Source organism: Peromyscus californicus, unplaced genomic scaffold, assembly GCF_007827085.1.
Source record: "Peromyscus californicus insignis strain IS unplaced genomic scaffold, ASM782708v3 Scaffold_9__1_contigs__length_137607984, whole genome shotgun sequence".
Taxonomy (NCBI): domain Eukaryota; kingdom Metazoa; phylum Chordata; class Mammalia; order Rodentia; family Cricetidae; genus Peromyscus; species Peromyscus californicus.
The window spans coordinates 70,059,129-70,083,424 of NW_026294617.1; the positions used below are offsets into that span (position 1 = coordinate 70,059,129).

At 51.3% G+C, this 24,296-nt stretch overlaps 1 protein-coding gene across 2 annotated transcripts; it reads right to left on the reverse strand.

Moving 5' to 3' along the window:
• Nucleotides 1-8,280: 8,280 nt before the first annotated feature.
• Nucleotides 8,281-23,296, reverse strand: Npr1 (natriuretic peptide receptor 1). Of its 2 annotated transcripts, none has more exons than XM_052731391.1 (22): nt 22,159-23,296; nt 21,253-21,452; nt 20,553-20,666; nt 20,016-20,151; nt 19,617-19,708; nt 18,809-18,944; nt 18,541-18,625; nt 17,879-17,999; nt 17,019-17,093; nt 16,719-16,796; nt 16,304-16,408; nt 15,956-16,030; nt 15,703-15,859; nt 15,152-15,307; nt 14,739-14,907; nt 13,932-14,078; nt 13,687-13,810; nt 13,499-13,567; nt 12,879-13,053; nt 12,588-12,686; nt 9,022-9,113; nt 8,281-8,896 (listed from the first exon to the last, which is right to left on the reverse strand). In XM_052731391.1, exons 1-22 carry the CDS (start codon nt 22,865-22,867, stop codon nt 8,834-8,836), a joined length of 3,177 nt encoding a protein of 1,058 aa, XP_052587351.1. In that variant the 5' UTR covers nt 22,868-23,296; the 3' UTR covers nt 8,281-8,833. The 2 variants fall into 2 exon arrangements, with proteins under 2 accessions (XP_052587351.1, XP_052587352.1); XM_052731392.1 differs by having other exon boundaries at nt 15,956-16,027; nt 22,159-23,288.
• Between the last annotated feature and the right edge of the window lie 1,000 nt (nt 23,297-24,296).

Sequence of the window (24,296 nt, forward strand, 5' to 3'; positions counted from 1 at the left end):
CTGGTGTGGACCACACCTCCTGGTCCTTAACATACTCTCCAATAGTGCCATTCCCTGGGGACCAAGCACCCAAATCTATGATCCTATGGGGACCATTCCTATTCAAACCACCACACTGCCCCACTATGTATGTATGTATGTATGTACAAGTGCTCTAAGTGACAATATCTGAAGCACATTGGAAGAGAAGGATTCATGTATCCATGTGATGATATATTGTGTATCCGAATAAACTCTCCTGAGGATCAGAGGACAGAGCCAGCCACTAGATTAGACATAGAGGTCAGGCAGTGGTGACACACACCTTTAATTCTATCACTGGGGAGGCAGAGATCCGTCTGAATCTCTGTGAATTCAAGGCCACACTGGGCTTCATGAGATTGATCTGATCCAGTATAGGAGAGAAACAGAGCCAGGCAGTGGTGGCACACACCTTTAATTCCAGCATTTGAGATCTCATGCCTTTGCTTGGGAAGCACACATGCCTTTAATTCCAGGAAGTAATGTGGCAGGACATAGAAAGGTACATAAGGCGTGAGGAAACAGGAACTCGCTCTCTTGAAACTGAGGATTTCGTAGAGGTGAGAACTAGTAGCTCGCTGTTCTGCTTCTCTGATCTTTCAGCTTTCACCCTGATATCTGGCTCTGGGTATTTTATTAAAAAACCATCTAAAGCCGGGCGGTGGTGGCGCATGCCTTTAATCCCAGCACTTGAGAGGCAGAGGCAGGAGAATCTCTGTGAGTTCAAGGCCAGCCTGGGCTACAGAGTGAGTTCCAGGACAGGCTCCAAAGCTACACAGAGAAACCCTGTCTCGAAAAACAAACAAACAAAAAAAACAAAACAAAAAAAAAAAAAAAAAAAACAGACCATCTAAGATTTGAACAACATATCCACACTGAAATGGCATTTTGGTTTATTTTGCCTGCTGGGAATTGGTGGGCTGAGACATGACAAGCTGATGTGATCACAGGACAAACAATAGCCAATGTAGACCATCTGCTGTCCACATCTGGAAGCAAAAGCAGTAATATTGGGATGGCAGCATCAAGTCCAGAGGTTTGCTACAGTTACTAGGAGATATACAAGGCTAAAAGGTGGCTCAGGAGTTAAGAGTGAATACTGGCCAGGCATGGTGACACATGCCTCTAGTCCCGGGACTCAGGAGGCAGAGGCAGGTGGATCTCTGTGAGTTAGAAGCCAGGTGCATCTACAAAGTGAGTTCCAGGATAGCCAGAGCTATGTAGAGAGACCCTGTCTCAAACATTTAAAAAAAGAAAAGAAAAAAGAAAAAGAGTGAATACTGTTCTTTCACAGTGCCTGAGTTCAATTCCCAGAAGCCAGAACCCATCCATGTCAGGTAGCTCACAACCCACAACCACCAGTAACTCCAACTCCAAGGGATCTGATATCTGGTATGGTGTTCTGGCCTCTCCTGGTACTTGAACTCATGTGCAGATATCAACATACATATACACATAATTAAAAATAAAATAAATCTCTTTTTTTTTCTTTCAAGGCAGGGTTTCTTTGTGTAACAGCCCTGGCTATCCTGGAACTCTCTTTGTAGAACAGGCTGGCCTTGAACTCACAGAGATTCGCCTGCCTCTACCTCCCGAGTGCTGGGATCAAAGGCTTGTGCCACCATGGCCCCTGGATAAAATAAATCTTAAACCAGGTTCGGGAGTGCACATCTTTAATCCCAGCACTTTGGAGGCTGAGGCAGGTGGGAGTTTGAGGCCAGCCTGGTCTAAAGATAGAGTTCTAGTACAGCCAGGACTATGTAGAAGGACTCTGCCACACACTCAGACACACACACACACACACACACACACACACACACACACACAAACCAAAAATAAATAAATAAAATAAATCTTGGCCAGGCAGTGGTGGCACATGCCTTTAATCCCAGCAGAGGCTGAGGCCAGGTTGGTCTACAATGTGAGTTCAAGGACAGCAAGGACTACACAGAGAAACCCTGTCTCAAAAAACCAATAATAATAAATCTTTATAAAGCTATACTTGAATATAGAATCTTTTTTAAAAGATTTATTTATTTATTATGTATAGTGTTCTGTCTGCATGTATGCCTGTAAACCAGAAGGGGCAACAGATCTCATTACGGATGGTTGTGAGCCACCATGTGGTTGCTGGGAATTGAACTCAGGACCTCTGGAAGAGCAGCCAGTTCTCTTAACCGCTGAACCATCTTTCCAGCCCGATTGTAGAATCTTTAAAACAATATTTTGTGCTTGGTGGTGGTGGTGCACACCTTTAATCCCAGCACTCGGGAGGCAGAGCCAGGCGGATCTCTGTGAGTTCGAGGCCAGCCTGGTCTATAGAGCAAGATCCAGGACAGGCACCAAAACTACACTGAGAAACCCTGTCTCAAAAAAAAAAACAAAAACAAAAACAAAAAACCAAAAATATTTTGTATGTATGCCTTCATGTATGTCTGTGTACCATATATGTGCAGTGCCTTTGGGGGCCAGAAGAGGGCATCAGACTGCCTGGAACTGGAGTTAACAGATGGTTGTAAGATGTCCTGTGGATGCTGGGAACTGAAACCTGGTGCCCTACAGAAGCAGCTAGTGCTCTTAACCTCTGAGCCATGTCTCCAGCCCCACTTACAGAATCTTTGCCAAGTTTCTTAAAGGACAACCAACCCGTGTGTCTCTCCCTGGGGTGGGTGTGTGTCAGATGGAAGTAGGTGAGTAGTGATTTTTCTCTCACACTGGGGTGGAGCTACTGTCCAGCGAGCTCCTTCCTGCCAGCCCTCCCCCCTTTTCCTGGTGGAGTCGGGATAGGATAAAACGAAAGGATGTGCAAAGGGAACGGAACCTCTTACCCTTGGATCTAGATTGCCTTTCGTGCTCACTGACGGAAAACTGCACTGTAGCTGATAAAGCCAAACCTGCCGAAGAGATAATGTGCCTTCTTCCAAAGAAATCTCAAACAAGGATGCTAAAATCAGCAAACTATGCCTCCTCAGGGCCAGAATGTTTGTAAGTTGGGCTCTGCTCTCTTAGCATTCCTCTCCCATCCCTAAATCTAAATTGCACCTCATAAGACTACTGTCTTTTTGTTTGTTTGTTGTTTTTCAAGACAGGGTTTCTCTGTGTAGCTTTGCGCCTTTCCTGGAACTCACTCTGTAGCCCAGGCTGGCCTTGAACTCACAGAGATCTGCCTGGCTCTGCCTCCCGAGTGCTGGGATTAAAGGCATGTGCCACTACCCGCCTGGCAATAAAACCACTGTCTTTGTGTTCTGTTGCTGTAAAGAGACTCCATGACCACGGCAACTCTCATGAAGGAAAACATTGAATTGGGGCTGGCTTACAGTTTCAGAGGTTTAGTCCATTATCAGCATGGCAGGAAGCAGTCAGACATGGTGCTGGTGAAGTAGCTGAAAGTTCTGCATCTGGATCCATAAGCCGCAGGAGGAGAAAGCAACTGGGTCTGACTTGAGCATTTGAAGCCTCAAAGCCCACCCCTAGTAACTCGCTTCCTCCACACCTACTCCAACAAGGCCACACCTCCTAATCCTTCTCAAGTGGTGCCACTCCCTGACTAAATGACTAAGCATTTAACCCTGATGACTAAGCATTCCAATATATGAGCTTACCACAACCACAATCTATTTCACAAAAGAAAATTTCCCCCTAGTGCTGTGTGGACTCCAGGCTCTCATGTATGCTAAGCATCCACTCTACCACAGAACCATGGCCTCAGGCCCAGAATCCTTTTGTGGCTCTTTGTGTGTGGTATATATATGAGTGCTCAGCCGCGTGTGCACTGCAGACGGAGGACAGACGGTTGGCCTCAGGTGTCCTCCTCTGGCACTCTCACTGCCATGACATTCTGAGCTTGCAGACTTGGCTGGATTTGTGGTCCCTTAGCTCCCCTCTACCCGCAGCACTGTAGTTACAGGTGAGTGCTGTTGCTCCAGCTTTCAGTGGGTACTCCACGCCTGCTCAGCAAAGCACTTAACCCACTGGGCCATCTCTCTAGAGCCCAAAAAAAACTAAGGGGAAAAAATCGTAGGGCTGAGACTGTGGTTCACTTGGTAGAATGCTTACTGAGTATGCGCGAAGCCCTGGGTTCTACCCTCCACATGGTATGAACTGGTGAGCTAGTATGCACCTGTAATCCCAGCATTTGAGAGGGATTAAGGCTGGGGGATCAGAAGTTGATTGCCATCATGATTACATATTGAAGCAGAAGTAAGCTTGAGCTACATAGACCCTGTCTCTAACCCAAATAAAATAGCTTATATATTTTTAATTTTCAAATTTAAATTCTAAGCTTTAATCTTTAAACTGTGTTGTAAATGCATCCTTTGAGCAATATATATATACATGTCTATACACATACATATTCTCTATACATATATACATTCACATTGCCATTGCTTTAATTTTAATTTTTGTTTTTCTGAGACAGGGTTTCTCAGTGTAGCCCTGGCTGTCCTGGAACTCTGTAGACTAGGTTATCCTCGAACTCAGAAATCCTCCTGCCTCTGCTTCCTGAGTGCTGGGATTAAAGACTGAGCCACCACTGCCCGGCTAATAGTCATTGTAAAGACAGCCAATGGCAACCTACACGTATTTCTTGGGCCTTTGGATTGCATATTGTCCTTTTCCTATATAATTTTAATAAACTCACTAACTTGGCTTGGTCTTGGCTGATCCTAAAATTCTTTTCAGCCAAGTAGTCAAGGATCCAGCATGAACTGAACAGAGGTCCCTGAGAGGGAAGGGAACTCCTTCTGGTGCTAGTGACACCATCCTCATCCCCATCCTCATCCCTGTTTGTGCAACACCAAATTTATCTGCATTCTAATCCTTCGTCTCATTTGCATTCCAACCCAGAGAGATTAAATCTTCTTGAAAGGCATATTTTTAAAATTGTTAATAAAAAAAAATACTTTTTATCGTTTCTGCAACTTAATTTAAAAATGGCTTCAAGGCTGCAAAATTGGTCTCTGTCATTAATTATTTTTGTAGATCTATCCTGAAAGGTATAAATTATTTTGCAGCAAATAAATGCAACACTATGATAAACTACCCGAGTGCTTTGACGTATGCTGGGAGTGGGGGAGGATATTTGTCTGCTTACGTCAGCTCTGTTTTTTCCAGGTCCTGGCCTAGCTGGAGCTGTGGGTCCACAGCTGGACCTCTGCTGGGCCTTCCTACTGGCAGTTGGGTGGCCTCCTTGGTCTGCCCTCCTCTTTCAGGGGTGTCACGTGGGCTGATGAGATAATATATGTGAAAGCCTTTGTCCACTGAGAGGCACAGCCGAATGCCAATTGTTGCTGTTGTTATTACACAAAGCACACTCCAGGGAAACCCTGTTGCCCTTCTCCTCCCCTCCTCCTAGCCCACTAGGCTGGACAGCCCAGGAAACTCTGAAGCTAGACAGCCCCTCCCACGTGGGCCGGAGCCCCTGCTTAGGGGAGGGGCCTTCTCGCCTCTCCCCCCCCCCCCCCCCCCACTCCCCTTCACTCCCCGTAATGGCTTTCCCAGTTCTTCCTGGCTTCAGGGGCCTAACTCCGGAAGGAAATCTCCTCAGTTCCAGTGAAAGTTCTGGGGTTGCAGAAATCATCTACCCCTTTGGCGTCTCCGCAGGGCCCCCTCCCAGCCTCATCCCCTCCCAGTGCCCGCTGGAGCCTGGCTGCCCCGGAAGGATCTGACCGACAGTTTCCTAGAATTGTCTTGCCCGAGCTCCTCAGTCATCCAGCTCCCCACCCCCTTCCCCACCTCATCTCAGTCTCTCTTCCCCAAAGCCAGTCTCTCTGGATGCCCCAGCCTGGTGTATCATCTCATAGGCCCCTGTAGTAGTTACATCATAGCCTCTCCTTGGGGGTCTGTCTACAGTTCCTGGGAGGAATTGGGCATGGGAGTTAAAATGGCTACCAGGGCCCACAGAAAGTTGAGAGTGCCCTGGTTGCCAGGACAACCATCTTTCCTTCTACAGCTTCTCATCCGAAGCTTGGCTGGTGAGTGAGTGCAAGCACCCTCTCGGTAAATCTCGTCAGCCCTCCAGCCACCTTTGATGTACACAAGAGAACCGACTGCCTGGTAGCCAGACCTTAAGCCCCTGGTGTCCCACCCTACCGCCAGGTCCCACTTGGCACAGGCTCCAGGAAGAGGCCTGGGGAGGTCAGGGCAGAGGCCTGTCTGCGTTTGATGGATGGTGATGAAGAAATGTCTGGCACTTGGCTTCCCTGTGGGGGAAGTGAAGCGGCCCTTCTCCCCCACATTCCTGCGGGACTGCTTAGGAAGGTGCTAGGTGGCTGGAGCTGGGAAAGGAGGACTCTGGATCCAGCTGAGACTTCATTATTTTTGACAGGTTATCATGTAGTTCAGATTGTCCTCCAACTTCATCTCTCTGGAATGGTGGAATCAGAGGCCTGGATCACCACGAATTCAGTGTTAGAGCAGGAACCTGGGGCTTCGTGAATACTAGGCAAGCATTCAGCCAACTGCCAGGGCATTTCCAGCCCTCCTGAGGGGCAGAGGGTGAAGTCACATTTGCCTACGCGGACACAGGGAATGGAGTGTAGGGAAGCGGAAGAACCCCATTCCCACACCACAACTGAGTCTCGAAGGGACCCCTAATGGCCAGTCTAATGGCCCAACAGGTAACGGCACTTGGTGGAAGGAGAGAAATGAATCCTGAAAGTTGTCCTCCACATATATGCAGCGGATTGTGTGAGCCTGCCCCCTACGACACACACAAAATAAGTAAAAAAATAAAAAAAAAAATAAATAAAAACAAAAGGCTCCATGAGGAGCCAGAAAGATGGCTCAGTGGTTAGCATCACTAATCACGGCCCCTCACTGAAGAGGCCCATTTCTCTTGAGAAGGTCCTTGCTGGTGTGAGGAGATAGCGGAGGTGCTGCAGACAGAGCTGGCTCAGCAGTTAAGAGCATTTGCTGTTCTTGCAGAGGACCCGGGTTCAGCTCCCAGCACCCACATGGTGACTCACAACCACCTCTCACTCCAGCTCCAGAAGATCGATTGTCCTCTTCTGGCCTCTGTACCAGGGTACCAGACATAACACATGTGCACAGACATACAAACAGGCAAAACACTCAATACACACAAAATAAATCTAGAGCTAGGCAGTGGTGGTGCACGCCTTTAATCCTAGCCCTTGGGAGGCAGAGGCAGGTGGATCTCTGTGAGTTTGAGGTCAGCCTGGGCTACAGAGTGAGTTCTAGGACAACCAGGGCTACACAGAGAAACCTTGTCTTGAAAAAGCCAAAACCAAAACCAAACTAAAAAAAATGTCTTTGTAAACCTTGAACTCACTATGTGACCAAGGATGACCTTGAATTTACGATTTTCCTTCCTCCACCTCCAAGATAGAACCCAGAGTTTGATGCACCACAGGGAAGCCCTCTATCAGCTGAACCACATCCTCAACCTCTTTATTAGACCTTTTTTTTTTTTTTTTTTTTTTTTTTTTTTTTTTTTTTTGGTTTTTCGATACAGGGTTTCTCTGTGTAGCTTTGCGCCTTTTCCTGGAACTCGCTTGGTAGCCCAGGCTGGCCTCGAACTCACAGAGATCCGCCTGGCTCTGCCTCCCGAGTGCTGGGATTAAAGGCGTGCGCCACCACCGCCCGGCCTATTAGACCTTTTTTGAGACAAGGTCTTGGGCTGGCTTGGAATGTAGCCCAGTGTGGCCTTACCCTCCCAGCAATCCTCCTGATTCGGCCTCCAAAATGTTGGGATTACAGGTGTGAGCCAACATCTAGGGCCAGTTTATTTTTTTGAGATGAGCTTATTAAGTTGTCCAGGCTGGCCTTGAACCTTTGATGTTCCTGTGTCGGCCTCAGTAAGTGGCTAGGACTACAGCCCTGCCTCTTTTTAATTTTAACAAGGCCAGCATCAACAAACACAACCTATGTAAACAAAAGTTAGTTGGGACTCTTTTTTTTTTTTTTTTTTTTTTTGGTTTTTTTTGAGACAGGGTTTCTCTGTGTAGCTTTGCGCCTTTCCTGGAACTCACTTGGTAGCCCAGGCTGGCCTCGAACTCACAGAGATCCGCCTGGCTCTGCCTCCCGAGTGCTGGGATTAAAGGCGTGCGCCACCACCGCCCGGCTAGTTGGGACTAGTTTAGCACTGCTGGGAAATTGTGGGGTCTCTTCGATTAAAAGTGTACAATTTGTAACCACAACAAAAAAGAAACAGAGTTGAAGGCAACTCTTTTGGAAGCTGAGAAAGAACCTGACTGTTTCCCAGCAACCCCCTTCCCCGCAAGAAGAGACTGTTCATAGGAAGGAAGACTTTAATGGTTTTTGCTCATAGGAGAAGCAAAGGCATGGAGACCACAGGCCTTCTTCTCCCTGGTGCACTGTGTGCAAGGTCTGTGGGGTGGGGTGGGATGGGAGTGAGGGGAGGATTTGTGACCCGTGACTGCTCACCTCCTGCAAACGCCTGCCTAGAGTCTCTTTTTCAATTTCCCTCAGGTGGCGATTTCCCTCCCTATAAAAGTTACAGTGGCGCAGAGTTGAGGGAGGACAAGGAGTCGCCTTCCCAACCTTGGCAGCTGAGGAAGGGTGGGACAGGGTACGTGTGCTCCGAGTGTGCCACCGGGAGTGACTGTGTATTTCAGTCAGCCCTGTGAGTTTCACGGGGTCCCCTCCAGGCCCCACCATCTCCATCCTCTCTCAGAGGTCACAGCTGGTGACTGCTGGAACACAGCTCAGGTCCCTAATCTTTCTGCAGTGGTTCGGCTGCTGTGGGAGAGGTGGAAGCTGGGGGCCTCTGTCATCTCCGGCACAGGGAAGGGAGGTGATGAGAGAGAGGGACGGCAGGAGATTTAGGTCAGCCTCTTGTGCTACACCCCCGCTCCCCCAGGAGCCAATAGGTCCGAACCTTGCCTTTGCCCTGGAAAAAATAAAAAGAGAAGGTTGGGTAGGGAACGGCACATCTACTTGCCCAAGTCACTTGAGAACTGTAAAGATGGGAGTGGCCTTGGGATCCTCTGGGGACTAGAGTGATTCCTTTCCTACCTTCATTTCCACATCCCCTCGAAGCTCCAGCTCGAAACCATCGAACTCCTCCAGCACAGCCTTGGTCTCAGAAGACAAGTGGATCTTGAGGGCTGGAGAGGACAGGGGTGGAGGAAGTTGAGGAGTGCCGGGGTGGGAGCAGGGGTGGGGGCAGGCGGATAAGACTGGGAATGTGGGCTGGATAGCAATGGCTTCCTTTAGCTCAGGAAGTCCTAGACTGTCCTTGTAAAGTGTGACTACACAATCTGGGTTCTCTACAAGAGCAGTATGTGCTCTTAACTGCTGAGCCAACGCTCTGGCCCTTCCACGCCCTCTTCACCTCTCTTTTGAGATAAGATCTCCTTACTTAAACTGACTTTTACCTCCTGATCTTCCTGTCTCCACCCCCATGTGCTGGGGTGACAGGCAAACATCAAGTCTGGTTTATGTGGTGTCAGGGATTGAACCCAGGGCTTTCTGCTGCTAGGCAAGCACTTTAAGGACTAAGTTATAGTCCTCGCTGGACATCCCCCCCCCTGCCCCCCACCCCCAGAGTTTCTCTGTGTAGTTTTGGTGCCTGTCCTAGAATTCACTCTGCAGACCAGGCTGGCCCAAACTCACAGAGATCCGCCTGGCTCTGCCTCTCGAGTGCTGGGATTAAAGGAGTGCACTACCACCGCCCGGCTCCCTGGACATCTTTTAAGCCATCAATTGGCAGATGAGATGCAAGGCTACCATACTGTACCTATGGATTACAGAGCATCTTTGTGACTGTGGAAAACACTATTGCACGACATTGCTTTTGAGACTCAGTCAGTTCCGGAAGGGGTGCACAGCACTGGTTAGGAACCCTCACTGCAGATGCTGCTCTAACTCTAACTGCAGAGGGGCTCAGCTTGGACTCCTCAGGTAACTAAGATAAACAGGCACCAAAACTACACAGAGAAACCCTGTCTCCCTAGTCGGTAAAAGGTTGACAGCGACAGTGCTCATTTCAAAGGGTGGGTGCTGTATGGAGTTAACCCCACTCTCATTCACCTGGCTTAGATTTCCAGCACCTCAAATAAGCAGATAAAGCACCTACAAAGTATCTGGACACAGTGTGGCACACAGGAAACACTATGTCAGTTGTTGTGATCAGTTACTTGACTGAATATTGTGTGTGCCATGCGTACACAGCAGCACGCATGCATGTGTACACACCTGGAGGCAGAGGTGAATTTCGGATTTCCTGTCACTCTCTACTTTGACACAGGGTCTCACTGAGTCTGAGCCTTACTGTGGTGATCTCTGTTTGGGCTAGACTTGGCTGGCCGTGAACTCCAGGAAGCTACCTGTTTCTGTCCCTCCAGGCAGTGCTGGGGTTACACGCTCTAGTGCCCATCTAGGGATCCAAACTCAAGTCCTCATGCTTGAATAACCAGCATTGTACCCAGTGAGCCATCTGTAGACGCCCTCCTCCACCACTACACACACATCGTTTTGTGAAATGTGGTTTCACTCTGTGGACAAGGCTAGCCTGAAACTTGGACTCCTCCAGCCCCAGCCTCCCGAGTGCTGGGGTTATAGGAATGCACCACCTGCAGGGAGACTCTCTTTTTATGGCAGGAGGTCAGTGAGGACCCACTGTTCCCACATTCTTTCTGAAGCACTCTAACCTGTGTCTTCATGGTATCCTGTGTTGCTGACCCACTTCTGAGAATGTGCTCTGTGAAAAATGATCTAAGAGTGAAGTTCTTTCCACATCAGCCCCAAACAGAGGTGCAAACATTAGCAGCTGAACAGGACGTCTTTGGGCTTTGGGTCAGGTGAGGGTCACATGGCCTTCTCAGTTCGCCCAACCTGGAGGCAGGGAGTTGCTGGATAACTATTTACTTAATTGAATTGTGTCAAATACAGCAGGGAATTGTCTGTAATTCTAGCACTTGGGAGGCTGGGGGGAAGCAACTAGGGTCAGCCCAGACCCTAGCAAATTCATAGCAAAATAACAAAACCAAATCAAATACAACTGGGCAAGGTGGTACAATCCTGTGATCTCAGCGCTCAGGTGAGGGCCAGAGGATCAGGTCTCAAGTCAGCCTTGGCAACTTGAGATACTATTCACAAACAACAAATACCTAGCAGGCAAAAATAGAGGGAACAGGAGGCAAGACCAAAGGGTGGGGTGGAAACAAGCATTTATTAGATGCCTACTGACTACCCAGAGCTGTGCTAGATCTTTTACAGCCTGCAAACAGGAATACTATATGTAGAAGCAGCTGAGGCCCAGAAAAGATGAATGACAATTTTATACTGCATTCTCTCATAAGTCTTTACATTTTAAACTACATTTATTTATGTATCGTGGGTGGAGAGGACATTTTTGGACATCATGTGTGGGGGTGTTTTTTTTTTGTTGTTGTTGTTTGTTTGTTTGTTTTTTCTTCGAGACAGGGTTTCTCTGTGTAGTTTTGGTGCCTGTCCTGGATCTCACTTTGTAGACCAGGCTGTTTTTTGTTTTGTTTTCAAGACAGTGTCTCACTAGGTAGTGCTGGCTGTCCTGGAACTCACTGTATAGATCAGATTGGCCTTGAACTCAGGTATCTGCCTGTCTCTGCCTCCTGAGAACTGGGACTAAAGATGTGCTCCAACACTCCTGGCATATTGTGGTATTTATTTATTTATTTGGTTTTTCGAGACAGGGTTTCTCTGTGTAGCTTTAGCTGTCCTAGAACTCACTCTGTAGACCAGGCTGGCCTCAAACTCACAGAGATCTGCCTGGCTCTGCCTCCCGAGTGCTGGGATTAAAAGCGTGTGCCACCACCGCCTGACCTCATTCATTTATTGTATGTGTACATATGTATGTGGGTATGTGGTGAGTATATGGAGGTCAGAGGGACAACTTGTGAGAATCCATTCTCCCCTGGAACCATGTGGGTCTCAAGGATCAACCTCAGGTCATCAGGCTTGGCCAGCAAGCACCTTAACTCACTGAGCACCTCACCAGCAAAACACCTATCTTTGTGGGTATATGAGCACATTCGATACTTTATTATTATAAAATAGACTTTGTTTTCCAGGCTGGTGGCTTAGGCCTGTAATCCCAGCTACTGAGAGACTACAGCAAGAAAATTATAAGTTCAAGACCAGCCTGAAGACCAGCCTGAGCAACTTAATGAGATCCACATTAAAATAAAGAATATAAATATCTTCTATCACATATCTCAGTGTCAGGGCACTTGTTAAATCTCTAATGCCACACACAGAGGGAAAAGGGGATTGTGTTAGATTGCGTTGCTCAGCTGTAGGCTAATGAAAGTGCCTTGAAAACAATTCAGGTACCTAATTAAGCTATGATGTTCATAGGTAAGGTGGGTAAGGTGGGATTAGTGCATTTTCAATCCACTGTACACACACACACACACACACACACACACACACACACACAGCAATAGCCTAGATTTACAATGTGGGGGATATGTGCGTTATGAAAAGGCAGTGTGGGAGGAGAGAAGGCTGGAGCTAGCTGAGAAACTAGGCAGGCATAAGCAGCAGGAAGCCTTTGCCAGCCGCCTTTCTTATTCCCTCTAGGAGGGACATTCTACTACCTTCTCCATTGGACTCCATTCTTGAAGCTGTGTTGACTGTGTCTCCAAAGAGGCAGTATCGGGGCATCTTCAGCCCTACAACACCAGCACACACAGGACCTGGGCGGGGAAAAGAAGCCCAGGGATGTTAGAGGAGGTAGGTGGGCACTCCAGGAGAGGTAGGAGTTGGGATATGTGGTCCCAGGATGTGTAAGGAAAGGCAGGGGATAAGCGGACTAGAAGCAAGGGCAACCGCTCGTTCTCTAGTTTTAGCCTCCTGGATCTGACTCCAGTTGCCTTCTGTGGGCTGACCTGTGTGGATGCCAATGCGCAAGCGCAGCTGCTCCTGGGGCCTATGGCGGATGCGGAAGGAGCGTACAGCATCCAGCAGAGCAAGCGCCATTCGGGCCACCTCTCGGGCGTGGAGCTGTCCATTCCGTACTGGGAGCCCTGACACCACCATGTAAGCATCGCCAATGGTCTCCACCTGTGGGGCGTGGCGTGAGAATGAGGGACAGGAGGACTGGAGCTTTCCCTGTGCTGGTGAGCCTGCCAATCCATGTTCACTGTCTGTCAATCTGTCCCTATCAACCCGCCTGTCACTGTACATCCTCCATCCCCAGTTTTTCTGTCTGTTCCTGGGTCCCCTGTGTCTCTTTGCCCATGTCCTTGGTCTTTGCTTTCTTTTTTCTTTTGGTTTTTGGAGACAGGGTTTCTCTGTGTAGCTCTGTCTGTCCTGGAACTCACTCTGTAGACCAGGGTGGCCTTGAACTCACTGAGACATGCCTGCCTCTGCCTCCCGAGTGCTGGGTTTAAAGGCATGACCACTGTCTGGCCTTTTTTTTTTTTTCCCATCCAGTGTACCCCTCTGAACATTTTTTTTTATTCTGTCCATGTCTGCCTGTCCTTCCTGTACCTACTCACACCCTCACCTTGTACACATCAAAGTTGTCTATGACAGCATCAAAACAGGTATACAGATCATTGAGCAGGGTCACCACCTGGAAGGCAAGGGACGCCAAGAGAAATGGGGAATGTGGGTTCCCAGCAGGGACAAACGGGGAGTGCTAACCAGAAGGCCAAGCTGACCCTACCTGGCCCGTGGCCGAACCCCACTTGCCTGCATGGGTGTGCTCTCCGCCGAAAGCGCTGTGAAGCCCACGATGTCACTGAAGTAGATGGTAACACTGTCAAAGGCCTCCGCCCGGACTGTCTCGCCTCTCTTCAGCTGCTCAGCCACAGAGCTGAGGGGTGAGGGCAGGTAGAGACCGGAAGGTGAGGTGGGGTGGGGAGTGGGCTATGTGATCGTGCGCACGTGCGCGTGTGCAGGCATGGGAATGCTCGCATCCACAGTCCAGCACTCACTGAGGCAGAATCTGGTAGAGCAAGGCCTCAGCTTTGCGCTTCTCCTCCAGGTAGGCCTGTGTTCTCTCCTCTACCAGTTCCTCCAGGTTGTTCGCATACTGCTCCATGCGTGACAGCAGGTTGTCCAGGATGTTGCTGCTATTCTCCCTGAGGGCCGTGGGGCATGTGGTGGGGGCACAGATGAGATGATTGCTCCTGCCTGGCAGTGCCCACATTCAGGCACTTACCACTTTTTTTTCCCCCCTTTGAGACAGGGTCTCTCTAAACAGTCCTAGCTGTCTTAGAACTTGCCATGTAGACGAGGCTGGCCTCGAACCCACAGACATCCACCTGCCTCTGAGCCGAGCTGGATGTCTTATTTATTCTTATTGAACACAAGTGAGTCGGAAGGAGGTGGAGAGGAAGTGAGGCAGGATGAGTTGAGGAGAGTGATGGGCACACAGGCAGCCGAGAGACATGTCTGAGAGACTAGGCCCCAGTGGGCCGGAGGGAAGGGCTGGGGTAGGGACTTGGAGTAGGACTGAGACTAAGTGGGGAGGTGGGAAGAGGCTGGGGAATCTGGACCATCTACGCTTATTTATCGTAAGTCTGGGGGTCAGTGTAGGGCTGCGGACAGGAAGGGTGTGGAGCGTCAATGTTGGTAGGAGGAATGAACTGTGAATGGTAGAGAGCTGTGGGGACAGCCAAGTTATACACATAGGCAGATGCTTGTGAGGCTGTGATGGGCCGCAGTGGGCTCCCTCTGCCACTGTAGAAACAGATTTCAGGTCGGCTTTATTGTGGCAGTGGTGGGAAGAGACCACTAACTTGTTAAACTTTCGTAGTGCCAGGCGGATCTGCTGGAAGGGTGGCCGCTCCTGTGGGTCCTCTGCCCAGCACCTCTGCATCAGCTGCCCCAGTTCCTCTAGGTGGCTCTGCAGAGCCATGGAGGGTCGGAATGGGGGCTGCTCACCCCGAGTCACACGCTCAATGATCTCTGTGTGGGAAGGGGTATGCACAGAAGAGTGGTATTATCCAGGGCCTAGTTGGACAACCAGCTGGGGCAGGTGGGTCAAGTCCAGACCCAGAGCACAGAGTGGACTGGTCACTGTCAGCCATGGAGCAAAGGACGGTGGTTGACTCCCCCACTCCAGAAGGAAGGGTAGGGGTGTTTGCAGGGGTTCCCTCTCTGGGGATGGGTTAGTCAAGATTGGCTGGGGTATAGGCCACATGATCCTCACCTTTCGGGCTGAGGTCCAAACCTTCCACATGGAAGACCCCACTCCTGAGGGCAATCTCCTGAAGGATGATGCCAAAGCTGTATACGTCACCAGCTTGGGAGCCACGGGCAGGCGGGGAAGACATTCTCAGGAGCTCAGGTGCGGTCCACAATTTTTCTGTGGATCAGAGGTGAGGAGTCAGAGGAGAGGCCCCAAAGCTCTTTAATGTAAGGCACTTTACATTCTGATAGGAAAACTAGCAGATGACTATCATATCTCATGGGTAATAAATGCCATAATAAAAGTAAGAAAGCATGGTCCGATAATGCTGAGAAAAGAAAGCATTGGACAGTTTAAGATTAGCTGGGAACAAGGCAGTGGCGAGCCCTCCTGTGGACATTGCACAGCGCCGAGAACCAGAGGACTAGAGACTGTTTAGTCTGACCTCTTTAACCAATGAAGGTTGAGCCTGGAGGTGAGAGATGTACCCACGTCAAACAGAGGCTCGGCCTCACTTGCCCTTCTCAGCTGTGTTGGCAGCAAAAGCCTAGGGGGTCAAGAGTCAGGCTCACTGGCAAAGAGGGTGTGTCCTTGCTCTGGCTCCGGGTCTCTGAAGCTCTCGAGCCCATAGTCCGTGATCTTTAACACAAAGCGCCCATCTACCACGCAGTTGGACGACTTGAGGTTCCCATGGGAACAAATGGCCCCATTGTGTAGAAAGAGCATTCCCTGGGAAATTTAGGAAGGCAGAGGGCTTGGGCACGAATGTGACTTCCAACCGTGCCCAGCCCTTGCCTGGTACCCAGTGAGCTCCTCTGGACTCACCTTGACAATGTCATTGGTGAGTGAGTACCGAAACATCCAGTCCAGAGTTATACTCTCATTCTCTAGAATGTCCTGCTGGGGGCAGCAAGAGTCAGAACCCCCTGGGCGTAGGAGGAGGGCACAAGGAAGCTACTGGCATAAACTGGTATAACAGGACACTTGGATTCACTCTAGTGCCATTACCATGCCTGCCCCCGACCCAGACCCCCCCCCCCCCCCCGCCCCCGCCGACTCCCATTTACAGAGAGGGCTGAGAAAAGCCAGAAAGAGGGAGGCTTGTCTAGACTCATATGGTCAGTGGGGTAAGAGCCAAGTTTCCTGACACACATACCCCCTTGTTCCACTCACCTGTAGGCTCCCACGGGGACAGTACTCTGTGAGGATACAGATGTTCGGGGGGTCGGTACAGGCACCCACAAACCTGGTCAAGTGTTCATTCTGCACATCTCGCATCTGCAGGTTGGGACGGTGTCAAGGCCCTTGGCAGAGGCTTCACACCTCACCAAGTCACGTGTTTGCTAACATGTCCTTGCTCAGAATCTGCTCTCTAACCTCTCATCCTCCAGGCTGTCTACCTGTGGGGACAACACATCTGGACCCCGAAGGACCCAGTGATCGCTCATAACTGATCTCCCTCTTCCTACCCACAAGACTCAAGGGCCCATCCCAGATCTACAGATCCCTCCATAATCAGTTGTTGGCCAACTCTCTTGGAGTACCCAGGGGTCCCTTCCCAGGCCACGGCCTCATTCCCCTACGTTACATGCTTAAGTTCAAACAGGACTTTTCGTGTCAGCTCAATGCGTTTCCGGTTCACACGTTTCACAGCCACGAGGTTGCCCTGAGCAAGAAATGGAGACGTGCTGTGCAGGGTATGGCCTGAGACACCCCCCTCCCCAACTGCTTCTGAAAGCCCATCCATGACCCCAGGTCCTTACCTTGTTCTAAAAGCCCACCCCTGTCCTCTGGTGGCCCGCCTCAGAACCATCTCTTAGTTCTCAGAGCACACTGGGAATCCACCTGAATCCCGAGGATCAACAGTCTCTCTTTCCCCAGACCTTACCTTATAGTATGCTGTCTTGGCAAAGACTTGGAACTGGCCCTCTGTGGTCAGAAGGGAGCCATAATTGGAACCTCGCTGCAGAGAGGAACAACAGACTGCATGGTCAGCCCCGGGGGCCAGTCTGCATCCCAGAAATTCTACATTCAGTCACACTACCCCTTATCTGTGTCACCCTCCTGAGATGGGGGTATCACTCTTTAGCCCAGGCTGCCCTGGAACTCCTAGCAATGCTACTGCCTCAGCCTCCCAAGCTAGGATTACAGGTGTGAGCCACCGAGGCTAGCTCTCACCCTCCTTTCTGTAGTATGTTAGACTCAGGGCTGTGTATTTACTTAGACCTTTGACCTTTGAAATAGCCTTGTCAGGGAGGCTGTAGCTGCAGCCCTCACCTGAGACAATGCCAGAGATAGCAAGTGAAGGCAGAGCTGGGGGTAGACTTCTTCTGTTCGGTTTTGCTTTTATTATTATTTTTAATTTATTATTATTATTATTATTGTTATTATTATTATTATTATTTTGAGACAGAGTTTCTTTGTGTAGCCTTGGCTGTCCTGGATCTCACTCTGTAGACCGGGCTGGCCTTCAACTCACAGAGATTGCCTGCCTCTGCCTCCCCGAGTGCTGGATTAAAGGCGTGCGCCACCCACCGCCACCACCACCGGATTTGCTTTTCTAAGACAGAGGGTCTCATTCCGTAGCACAGGCTAGCCTCAGACCTGAAGCAATCTTCCTGTCTTAACTTCCCAAGTCCTGATTCCAGGTATGAGTCCAGCTTAAGATCGCCTTCTACTTACTCACCAGGCAGGCATCACCCTTGATACCCAACTCTTCCCACCCTCCAGGGACAACAGTGTTCTCACCCCGCTCAGGGACAGCCGGCTGCCAGCACTCCGAAGATGCCTCTCCAGGCTGCTGGGCTGCAGATCCTCCCAGCGTACCCGCCACAACTCTGAGGCCAGCTCCTTCTCCAACTGCATCTTCCTGGGATGGGAAGTCCGCACCTGAGCCGCTGGCCCAGTGGGGTGCGCAGCAGCCCCTCAGAGCCCTGGGACATTTCATGTGCTAAGAGATGAGCGAGGGAGTCCTGTTCTCTGAACTAGGAGTTGGGAGGCCTGGGGCCTGAGGGAAATTCTACCTCACAACAGGAGATCCAGGTAGTCACAGCAGGGTTCATCATTTAGGGCCAACTACTGTGGGCCAGTACCTGAAGGTTTTGAACTGCTTTCCATCTGGCCTCAGCAAAAGATGCCAGTTCCACATCAGTATCCCCTCTGCTATGATGCCATTCCCAACTTCTCTGTTCCCTCTGAGTTCCTAGATAGGGCTTTGTAGCTCTAACCCAACCTGAACCAACCTGACTGCTCCATCCTTCCCAGACTCCAATCTGGAGCTTCTGCCTCCTCCCTGAGGGAATGAAATAAGTATTCTTTTCCCGAGTGAGGCTCCTTCCCAGGCCTGTTCTCCTCCTGCTCCCTTCTCTGGGCTCCCAAGTCTCCCCAGCCTCACCTAGTCCCTAACTTACCTGTATATGAAGAAGGACACAATCAGAAAGCTAATGAGAGAGAGGCTGCCCACCAACGCCAGAACCTCCAGTGTGGAAAAGTGGTCTGTGGGAGGGTCCATGTTGGAGAAGAGAGATGGGGGGGGGTTGTTAGACAACAGGGAAGGGAATCGTCTAATGGTCTAACAGATGACAAATGAAGGGAGTTTCAGTCAGGCAGAAGGCCTCCAACTCCCCAGGGAGGAGCCAGTGTCTCCACGACAGAACTTTGGCAGCACGGGCCAGTCACCTTGGTTGCAGGCTGGGTCCTCATTGTCAAAGCCACACTTAGGGATGTCAGGAGGCGGGTATCCCAGCGGCCAGTATAATTTGCGTTCTGACACAGCCATCAGCTCCTGGGAAGTCCCATTATAGTTCAGGACGACCTGAGGGAGATCAGGAGTGGTGAGTGCCTGTAGCCTCTGAACCATCTTGCCTCCTGCTTGTCAATCTCTGTTTCTAGGACCTGTCTCTGGGCTACCAACTACTCACCAGGCTCCTGCTGGGACTATCCAGAGAGTTCAAATCTATGCCCAAAGCATTAAGGGGCAAAAATCTTGAACACTAAAAGGCTTTGTAGAGAAGTACCCGTAGGAAATCCCAATGGAAACCCCAACTGTATACTCAGGAAGTTTGGCATTGGTTGCAAGACAGAAACACCTCGGTCTACACTTGCAGGACTAATCCCTGTATATCTCTTTCAGGCCTTCACCGGTAGATCTGATTCTCAGTGCCTTTGACCTCTGTCCCTTCCTGTCCCTGCTGCGTTTACATAGGTGCACACATGCCTTCTTCTTGGCTCTGAGTACCTGTCTCTGCTAGGATGGGGTCCCAGCTGTCTTAGGAACTCCTCAAGGGAAGGATTCTGTTCTCTCTTCAGACCCGGAGTTCCCTGTGCATCCTGATCATTTTGGTTGCTCCCTAGACTGAGGAGTTGAACCTGCCTTATCCAGTATTCTCATACCTGGCAGGGATGCTGGGGAAGGGGGGAAAGGGGGTAGGAGGATGAGACACCATTCCTGCCTGGCACTGTCTTCTTGGTGCATGCATGAACTTACCCTGAAGGCGCCTGTTTCTGGATCCATATCCCAGAGGGAGAAGTCGGTCTCCCGATCTCCATTGCTATCAATTTTCAGGTATCCTGTCACACCTAGGGACATAGGGGAGGAAAGCTGTGTTCTGAAAAAATGGAGGTTCAGAGACACCTCACTTCATCCCAACCATCTCTCTCTCTCAAGATAGAGACAGAGATGTAGACACAAATATGGACACATGCGTAATGGTGAAAAGGTCAGCTATGTTGCCGGTGGGAGTGGCAGGTTCGGCACACAGAATTTTAGGGAACTTAGGAGACTGGATGGATATCAGGCTTTTTGTGGTCTCCTGCTGGGGCACCTGGGGCTCCCTCTCACTTCCACTGCCAAAGGGGCCCATTCCAGTTAATTCTGGGCCCTGACCTTGGAAGCTTCGGTTCCACATCCGCTGAGTGATGTCCTCCCCGTCAGTGACAGTTCCCCCCTGTGCCAGAGTCTCTGTTACTGCCCGGACATAGAGCAGGAGCCCATCATGGAAGGATGCTGGGATGATATTCTCCTGTAGAAGCAAGCAGAGCTCAGACAGGGCAGAGAGTAACAAAGTGTAGTGCTGTGGGTAGGGAACTGGGGGGTACTGGGAGCTTGGAAGAGGATACAGAAAACAACCATATTCCACAGAGATGTGATGCTCAACAGATATGCTTGCATCTACCATTGCTCCCCACTCGGAGTCATGTTAGGTAGATAGGGCAGGCTATGTCATTCCCACTTCCCTGATGAGGACTTTAGGTTCAAGGATTGAATTTGCCGCTGTCTCCCTCCACCATCAAAAGAGAAACAGAAATAATAGGAAGAAGAGGAGATGGAATAATAGAATGCCTGAGAGAGTGGGATAGAATGGCAGAGCCATGAATTAGGGTCTGGAGATCCACACTGGCGGTTCCTAGGACCCCCTCTTACCAGGCCATCCTCTATGGTGAAGTTGAACTGCTTGTCAGCCAAGAGTTTGAGCTGCTTCAGAAAATCCAGGTACTCAGGATTATCTGGCTCTTTGTAAGTAATGATTTTGGCAGCCTGAGGAAGGAATCCGTGAAAAGGGGAGTCCTAGGAGTTGACCCCAGTCCCCCCTGTATCCTGGCGTCCCAATCATCTGGGGTCCCACCTCCCAGACCAGCCTCTTTGTTTAGGTCAAGATCAAACTGAATGACTGTGTGTGGTAGCACACACCTTTAAACCTAGCACCCAGGAGGAGGCAGAAGCAAGAGAATCTGAGTTTGAGGCCAGCCTGGTCTGTATAATGAGTTCCAGGACAACAACCAGGAATACATAGAGAGACCCTGGCTCAAAACCAACGAACAAAAACAAAAAGTAAACAATAAATATTAAATAAGAAAAAGATCAAATTGAACCCTGTGTCCTTTATGAGGTAGCCTCCATGCTTGAGCAAAAGATTCGAGAACTGTCTAGTTCATGGGTCTTTAAGATCCTCCTACTTCAGATCCATTCTATTACTTGTTTAGCCTCCTGATTCTGAAGCGCCCAAATCCCATGGAGTTCATTGTACAACTCTCTGACTATCCAAAACCTGTTTTCTGGAATCATTTCAGACATGTAGGGGCATAGTGCCCAGAAACGATGTGTCAACAACCCCAGCACTCACCTGAAAGGCCTGCCGGGCACTGCTGTCCTGCCCATCTCTTTTTTCCCAGGGCTTTTGGGGAGCAGGGCCGTGAGCACCCTGGAGGCTTTGCCCAAACACATCCAAGTGGAAGAAAACATAGTCCTCCCCAGTCAGGCCGGCATCCATGGCCAGAAGCATCAGAGCCCTGAAGGCGTCAGGAGAACTGCAGATATAGATAACTGGAAGGAAAGAAGGAGAAGGGGGGGGGGTGAGGGAGAGAGAAAGAAGGGAGGGAGAGAGGGAGGGGGGCACACAAGAACGAACACACAAGGCATTGCAAGGGAGGGAATTCTGAGTTTGTAGTCTTTAAATGGCACCAACTCCTGGCTCAGTCTGGGCCTTGGCAAGAGACCGTGAAAGATGGGGGAAGAAGGTGTGCAGAGTAGGGAGGGAGAAAGAGAGGTGAGAGGAGGGAACACAGAAGGTGGGGGACCAAGGGCGCAGGAAGAATCAGAGAATGGCCAGCGGGAGAAGGAACCCGAGAGCTCGTGTAGGAGCAAGAGAAGAAACTGGAGGAGAGAGAACGTGGTAGTGTAGAGCGAAAACAGGAGGAAGAAAAGCCGGGCACCAAGCAGAGGACGCAGTAGCGCTAGAACTAGGCCCTTCCGCGCTTAACTCAGGAAAAGTCCGCGGCAGGAAGGTCACGGGGAGACTGGAGGAAAGGGGTGGGGGTGGGGGAGAGGGTAGGAATGCAAACCCGGCGCCGCCGAAGGGTTGTAAGAGAGGGAACTAGAAACTCCGAGGTGGGAAAGTCGTGTTGGGCAAGACCCTAAGAGAAACAGCCAGGAGGATGCCTGGCTCCCAAAGGGGGAAGAAATGCCAGGCCCTGGACAGGCCGGAGAGAAGGCCGCGAGAGCCAGGGGTCCGAGTGGGTGCCCGCCTCACCTCTGCCCTTGCGCCGCACGGCCCGCAGTAGCTTGGTGTAGTGGTCGGGGTCGCCCTCGACGAACTCCTGGTGATGCACTGTGATGTTGAGGCGCTCACGCACCCGCATGTACAGCCCCTCCACTATGAAGAAGCAAGGCCGGTCGTCGCCCAGCCGATCCGCGTAGAGCACCAGCGCCTGGTGCTCCCAGCCCAGCCGTCGATGCAGCGCAGCCACGAAATCGCCCAGCTTGACGTGGCTGGGCCCCGCGCGCGTGGTCAGCGCGTACTCGTTCTTGACCCCGATGCCCAGAGCCGGGGCGCCGGCGGTCAGCAGCGGCACCCGCCAATGCGCGGTGAAGCGCCCCACCGGGGCAGCGGAGTACACGCAGCCGGGGCCCAGGAACATCGCGGGGCTGTGCTCCCACTTGAGGTCCACCGCGGCCAGCGGTGCAGCGGTGTCGGAGCAGACGCCCGCCGCGTTCTCGCTGCTGCCCAGCACCATGCGGACCGTCCAGCCCGGCAGCAAGTCCGGCTGCGCCTTCACCTTCTCGAGAGCCAGTTCCACGGCCGGCCCCACGCGCGCCCACGACCACGGGTATGAGGTGTTGGCCAGCGGCAACACCACGGCCACCGTCAGGTCCCCCGCGTGCCCGCCCCGGAGCAGCAGCAGAGGTGGCAGCAGCAGCAGCGCCCGCAGGCGCGGACGGACGCGTCGGGAGCCGGGCATGGCCTCAGCGAGCGCAACGGCGGCGGGACAGCGCTGTCACCATGTTCTGCTCGCAGTCCTGGGGCTCAGGGGCGAATCGCGGACATCCAGAGAGCCAGAGCAAGAGCGAGGGCCGGGGTGGGTCGCAGCGGCAGCCCCGAGAGCACGCTGCCTGCCGGGGCTGCGACGGTCCGGTCGTCTAGGAAGCGCGCTAAGCTGGGCGCGTCCGGGAGCGGAGGGCTCCTCGGAGCAGGTGGGAGCGAGCGCAGCACCCGGAGGGAGTCGGTGGAGAGCGAGCGAGCGAGAGGGTGATCCGGAGGGAGCGAGGCGAGAGGGAGCGCCAGCGAGGAAAGGGGAGTGTGCGCTCGCGCTTGCCCCAGGAGTGTGCCAGAAGGGGCGTCCGGCTGGCTCAAGTCTCCGGCCGTTCCGGAGGCGGGAGGGGTGGGGGGGACGGGACCACAAGGTCCCGAACCAGGCAGCGAATCCTCCCCTCCCAGATTCGGTGACAAGAAAGCCCAGGGAGCCAATCCCGGCTCTTTAACTCCTTCTGCCCAGCCTAGGCTACGGCTGGCCCCCACCCGGGCGTGCGCGTGGTTATTGCTGACCCTCTTCCCTCCGCGTTGCCGCGGTGCGAGGTTTCCCTCCCCTGGCAGCCCCCGCGGGCGGGGCGCACAGGCCGTGGGGAGAGCAAGGCTGAGGAGGGAGGCGTAAGGAAGCTGCTCCCCGGCCCTGGCGCCCCTCCTGGGCTCTCCTCTCCTACCTGGCTCCTTTTGGGGAAGAGGGAAATAGAGGCTTGTTTGGATCTCGGCCGGAAAAGGTGTGTGTGGCTTGTAGGAGTTTGGGAGGGTTTCTGGAAAAGGCAACCAAGTGGAGGCGAGCCAGAGTCCGGGTTACACAGTCCATCAACGAGAACCTCCCCTTTCTTCTTCGCCGCCGCCTCCCAGATCGCGCAGATTAACAGAGCAAGATGACCAGGTGGGAGGGTGGAGTTAACTCTTTAGTTCCCAAATAATGATGGAAAGTGGGGACGGGGAGGAGTGGGTGGCTAGAGAAGAGATGTAACATCATTTGAGTGCTTTGTGTAGAAGATTATTAAAATGGGACCTGTGAGGTTGTAGTTGGAAATGAACACGGGAAGAATAATGAAGGCGCGAGGAGTCTGGGGACACCAAACTGCTGGGCTGTTGGGCCGAAGCGCCATGGGATTAGTCTGCCCTCTAATGGTCATCCGCATTCATTACCCGTATTGCGCCATCGCATTCACCAGCCTTCAGTCTAAGCAGGATCTAAGGTCAGCAAATATTTCCAGAGGAGCATCTGTGTCAAGTGCCAGTTAAATGCTGACAGCATAACGATGAAATACACACACACACACATACACACATATGTGTATGTATATATATGTATATATATGCTTTTGAGGACAAATAACCACAATACAATATACTTT

Bases quoted from the DNA above. Each gene is read 5' to 3' on its own strand.
- Npr1 (XM_052731391.1), bottom strand. From the start codon at position 22,867: ATGCCCGGCTCCCGACGCGTCCGTCCGCGCCTGCGGGCGCTGCTGCTG. The intron at 18,945-19,616 runs GTAAGTTCATGC...GATCTCCCTCAG, and splicing joins CAGAAACAGGCGCCTTCAGG to GTCGTCCTGAACTATAATGG. The intron at 16,031-16,303 runs GTGAGTGGAACA...TGCTGCCCCCAG, and splicing joins GTCCCCGTGGGAGCCTACAG to CAGGACATTCTAGAGAATGA.